Consider the following 5,371-nt stretch of genomic DNA (forward strand, 5'->3'; position numbering starts at 1 on the left):
GAGGGAAGGTGGGGTCAGGGGCGACAAAGCGGCGGATATGAGGCGTCCGCCAAGAGGTGTGGCCGCCAGGGATGGCAAGCATCCGCCGTGCCGGTAGCAGTCAGGTGTCCCCCTTGGTGTTTTGAGGCGCTGCGTCCCCGTGGCGCGCCCTACCGCGGCAGCCCCTCGGCCAGGGTTGGCTGCTGCGAGCAAACCCTGCTGCCGGAATCTTCAGATTTGGCGGCGCCGCCCCTGACCGCCCACCTGCCGCGCCCTGCAGCGCCCTGAATGCGATGAGTTCGCCGATGGACGGCGCGACCGCGCACACGACGCTCGACGCCACAAACAGCGCCATGGAAGAGAGGTACACCACGCGGCGGCCGAAGCGGTCGCACAGGGGGCCCCAGAACAGCACGGCTCCCCCGACAAAGTACCTGCGGCGACGCGGGTGGGGGTTTTGGAGGTTACACAGATACTTGCAGCGACCGGCCCAGCGGGCGGTCGCGCCCGGGTGGGGGGAGAGGTGTCGTGTGCAGATCAGTAGACTTGCTGCTGCTGCGGGGGCGGCCGCGTTGCTGGGCTGCCAGCTGTTGGCCCAGCATTGTTCAAACTTTCAAGCGCAGGTTGAGGAGCGCAGGGGGGAGCGGCCGCAGGCGGGTGGGGCGGCGCGCACATGTAAATCGAGACGGAAGTGGTGGCCATTTCGATGGTTGTGTTGAGGCTTGAGGCGACGACAGTCAGGGCTGGTAGGTAGATCGTATCACTGAACGGCGCGAGCACCGCCGCGAAGCTGATGGCCAGGAGGATGGTCCACCGCTTGCGGCTCGTGTACATGTCGTAGATCGAGCGCTGCTGCGGGGCCCCGGCCTCGGCGGCGGCGGCAGTGGCAGCGAATTTGCCGCCGAGCGACGAGCCGGATGCGGAGGTGTCATCACTCGCGAGGGGTTTGGTGCCATCGAGCCTGCGCCGTGTTGCACGGGCATGGGGTACGCGCATCACTTAAGCTAGCTGCGGGCGGCTGCGCATGGCGACGGCGCTTGTCGCGCAATTATGATGATGAAGTCAGCTGCGCGGCGATGCGGCGCGCGCTGCACCAGGGCCGGCTGCCGCGCATGCCAAATTTGCAGGCCAAGCTGCTCACCCCGTTTGCTTCTGGAAGCCCTCACCCATCGTTTCAGCTAGCACGTCGCTGGCCGCACCCATAAGCAGCCCCGCGGACACTTGACTTCAGCCGCGGCCGAGGAAATGACGTCGATTCAAGAACGCACGCTACACGCTCGTTTGGCAGAGCTATCCCTGGATAGTCTTATTGTCTGCTCCCAGGCTTGCGCGATTTTATGTGCCTCCGCGCGTGGTCGTGACCACTTCACAAATGTGTCATAACCAGCCCCGCCGGATGAGCGAGGCACCTGCGCATGACCCGCAGTCCCTGGCAATTGCATCGCGAGGCCACGAGCAGGGGTCTGACTTAGTTTCCGGTCACGAGCCTGCTCCATAGACCTGCTGCGCGAGACGTCCCGCCGCGTTTGACTGCAGCTTGCCGCGCACTGCCGCGACTGGTGCGGCGGTGGGGCTGCGTCATGAGTACGACCACGCCCACTGCGTGCAATGTCACCCGTTTGGCATCTGGCTGGGCACGTTCATCCCCCCCCCCCCCGGCCTTAAAGCGAGTGCCAGCGAGTGCGTGCTGGGGCTCCTTCAAGCACCTCAGCGCGGAGGACGTGCCCGTCTGGGGGCTCGCCGAAGCGCTGAGCCTGACAGTTGGACGTGCGCAGCCAAGATGCAGCAGCGGCATGCAGCATGCCCGCCGGCCACTCTTTACTTGTGCAACAAACTGGCGAGGCTGCAGCCCCTCTTGTGAAATGAGCACACGCCTGAAACGCCGCGGCCCTCCAGCCGGATGGGCCAGGGAACATCTTGACGTGAAACTCTGGGCAGCATCTTGGTCAATAGGTTGCACTTCACGCCTTGGTACCTCATCGGTGGTTGCGGTCGGCACCTTCGCGTAGCTAGTGCACCTGCGAGGCTGCCTCAAAGCATTGTTTTGGGTGCTGGGCCGGTGTCCAGCGCCTCTCGCTTCCGCTGCACTATTCCAAATAGCCTGTCACAAACCTTACCACACGGCTATCCTGGGTGCTGGCAGGCACTTGCACATCCCAGGCCAGCTCTGGCGAGTGGTCAACCGTTGGTCAATGGTGGTGACGCTCGTGACGACAGGAAGTCTGTCATCGTGCCATATCGCATGCAGCCTGGCGTCTGTGGAGAAACCGTATGCTTCTTTTCTGTGCGTGTCGTAAGCTACGCGCATCTGGTCCGTGATGCTCAACGGCTGCTTGTCGCTGGGGCGGGGCCGTGCCCCTCTGCACATGCGATGCTCTGGCTGCTGAGCATATGGCGCTCTGAATCAAGTGATGCACCGAAGCGTGGCATCAACGACCGGATCAAGTTTTTCCGCAAGGGCACGAAAAAGGCCGAGATCTTTGGCTGGAAGCTTGCGGGCCTTCGCATCAATAGGGCCAAGGAGCCAAACAAAGAGGCACGCCACATAGCCAAAGAATCATCCGCAGCCTGCTGGAGTCCTCATTGACGCCGTGCTTCCAGCTTACGGTAGCCCCAGCTCAGCAGATCAGCCGAGCCACAGCGGAGATGCAGGGCGCGGTTATGAGGCTGCAGCATTCGAGTGTGCTGCCACGGACGGGTGGATCTCGTGCCCAGCAGCAGCGGCGCGTCCTCGCCGGCGCGGCACGCACGCAGCGGCCAGGGCACCAGCAGCAGGACGCGGCCGGTCACAGCCAGCAGCAGCGCGCCGCGGCGCTCTCGCTCGCCGCGGCGCCCGCGCTCGCCGCGCTGGCTGCACCGCTGGCGGCGCTCGCAGAGGAAGCGGCCGTGGAGGCGGCCGCGGCGCCCGCCGCAGAAGAGGTCAGCCCTGCTTTCTATGCGCTGGCATTCAGCCCCATAGTCATCTACGGCCTCTTCACGGTTTTCAGGGCCAAGGTCAATCCGTGAGCCGCCGCGCCCGCCAACACTGGCTCAACATGCAGTGCACCGCCGGGGGGTTGCTCTCCGCGCCGGCCGCGGCGCGAGGCGCGAGGGCCCCGGCGGGCCCTCTACGGACGCGCAGCGGCGACGTTTGACCGACAGACTAGCGCCAGCGCCTCCCAACGCCACTACACGAGCTCGGCGACCGTCCCCGCCGCGAGCGCACCGCAGCGCCTCGGCCAACGCGCATCCCGGCCGCGGTGCGCGTCGGTGCGCGGCGCCGCGGTCGCTCCCTGCCCCTGGTGACATTCACAATCTATTCATGCCCCCCCCCCTCCCCTCACACCGCAGTAAGGCCAACATTGGCGACCTGCTGTACATCATCGGCGCCGTCGCAGTCTTTGGCAACATCGTGTCCATCCTCATCTTCAAGACCCGCTTCTTCTGATCCTCTGAACCCCTCATCCCCACACCATCCCCGCTGTTGAGTCCTCGAGGCGCCGCTCCGGGCCGCGGGCCATCGCTCCGAGCGGCACAGCTGCGTCCCAGCGGGTGTCTTGCCTTCCCTGTGACCCGTGCTTTTTGCCCCGATGCCGGCACAAGGTGCCTGCGGCCCCAGCGCAGGGCCGTCAAGGACTTGTGACTGCCCTCTGCAATTGCAACACAGCCTGCGCTTTCATGACTCAGCTGGCGCAATCTGCGGATCTGCAATGCAGCCTCTGCTGTTGTAACGCCCGACCCGAGGCTAGGTGGTAAGCCGCAGCTGTTGACAACGGGCGGAGCCGGGGGTTGGATCGCCACTGTAAGCAGCAGCATGGCCTCTCAGCATGAAACTCTGGGCGGTGTACAGCCGCAGTCCTTTACAGGGCAGCTTTTCGCAGCCTCGAAACGACGACTGCTGCCGCCCAAAAGCGGTGCGCCACAGCGAGACAAGTGAGGGGCTGCGCCAGCCAAATCGCACAGCATGGCAAGCGGCCAGCCTCTCACAAATCTCGCGGCAACGCGGCAAGGAGCCAGGGGCGCTGTGCCCCCTGCAGCCTGCCTTCGCCCACGCAGCAGCACGCTGCCAACGGACAGCCGCCTGCCACGCCCCCCGCCCCCGGACCCCATGCGCCGGCCCCCAAGCCGGCAACAAACATGCGGAGGACGCATGCACCCGCACAAAAAGCTGCGGGTGCGCGACGCGCGGGGGCGCCGCGGGGCCGCCACAAGGGGTGCCGCCGACTGCGCTTGCCTCACTCCACCTCCGCCACGATTTTCTTCTTGCGCTCTGGCTTGACTGTGACGGACCCAGGGGCGCTGTGCTTGATGCGGTTGGTGAGCTTCCGCTTGTCGGCGTCCTGCACCTTCCGCCGCGTCTTGGCCGCCTGGGGTTGGGGTGGGAGTGCGGGAGATGGGGCCGGGGCGCGTGCGGGGCGCGGGTTGGTGGGGGTGGGGGTGATGCGGGAGGGGGCGCAGGGCCGGGGTGGGCGGTGGGTGAAAGGAGCGAATGGCACCCTGGACACCACCGCGCAAGCCTCGGCACACGCGAGGTGCCCAACATGATTGAGGCTGTGGCTGGGACAAGCATTGCCGCCGCGGCGGGGGGCTGCGCCCGTCAACCGGGTGGGCTGCGCCCCTCAATCGCGGCGCCAGCTGCTGGCGCTGCAGCAGGGAAGCCCTCTCGCGCCGCTGCGCGTGGGGAGAGGCGGGGCGGCCAACCTCCTCACAGACACGGCAGCAGCCAAGCCTGCAAGTCAGGGTGATGCATCCGCCCAACCCCCGTCGTCGCACCTTGTATATGGCCTTGGGCACGTGCCTGTGCCTGACAATCCGCTTGACCTCTGGCAGGTGCTTGTACCGCTCCACCAGAGCCTTCTGGTACGCCTGCTTGTGCTTCTCCCGCGGCAGCGTCACCCCCAGCTGCTCGGAAGCTTCCGCCTTCCACACGCGCACGTTCATGTCGTCCGACCCCGAGAAGACGTAGGAGCCGTCCCCCGAGAACTTCACCGCGAAGACGCGCTGCATGCGTTTGGTGTGGTAGACGTCGCGGCTGTGGCCGCCGGCGTGGGGGAAGATGCGCACGCTGCGGTCGTAGCTGCCGGCGACGAACTCGCGGCCGGTGGGGGAGTAATCGACGTCGATGACGGCGGAGACAAAGTCCTGTGGGGGTGAGGGGAAGTTGAGAGGGCGCGCAGGGGGGTGAGGTTTGGTTTATGGGTTGGTTTGAGGGGTAGGAGCAGGGGGAGGTTGTGCGTCCGTTTCGTGGCGGGCTGAGGGGGGGCTTTCAAGGTGTTGTTGAACTAAGCTCAGTGCGGCTGCGGCAGGGATGGGGAGGCCAGGCGACCGGCGCATACATCCACACTCATGCACACACGCATGCGCGCACACCGACGAACCCGAAACGTCCACCCCGCTCACCAAACCCACCTCA

General features: G+C 65.9%; 2 protein-coding genes across 2 annotated transcripts; one reads left to right on the forward strand and one right to left on the reverse strand.

Moving 5' to 3' along the window:
* Positions 1–2,625: 2,625 nt before the first annotated feature.
* Positions 2,626–3,406, forward strand: MNEG_13591 (hypothetical protein; the record flags this gene model as incomplete). Its single annotated transcript, XM_014037936.1, has 2 exons — positions 2,626–2,981; positions 3,310–3,406. 2 exons carry the CDS (start codon positions 2,626–2,628, stop codon positions 3,404–3,406), a joined length of 453 nt encoding a protein of 150 aa, XP_013893390.1.
* A 787-nt stretch (positions 3,407–4,193) lies between these two features.
* On the reverse strand, positions 4,194–5,318 carry MNEG_13592 (WD repeat and SOF domain-containing protein 1; the record flags this gene model as incomplete). Its single annotated transcript, XM_014037937.1, has 3 exons — positions 4,194–4,325; positions 4,732–5,100; positions 5,295–5,318. 3 exons carry the CDS (start codon positions 5,316–5,318, stop codon positions 4,194–4,196), a joined length of 525 nt encoding a protein of 174 aa, XP_013893391.1.
* Positions 5,319–5,371: the final 53 nt, after the last annotated feature.

Source organism: Monoraphidium neglectum (assembly GCF_000611645.1).
Source record: "Monoraphidium neglectum strain SAG 48.87 unplaced genomic scaffold scaffold03923, whole genome shotgun sequence".
Lineage (NCBI taxonomy): Eukaryota > Viridiplantae > Chlorophyta > Chlorophyceae > Sphaeropleales > Selenastraceae > Monoraphidium > Monoraphidium neglectum.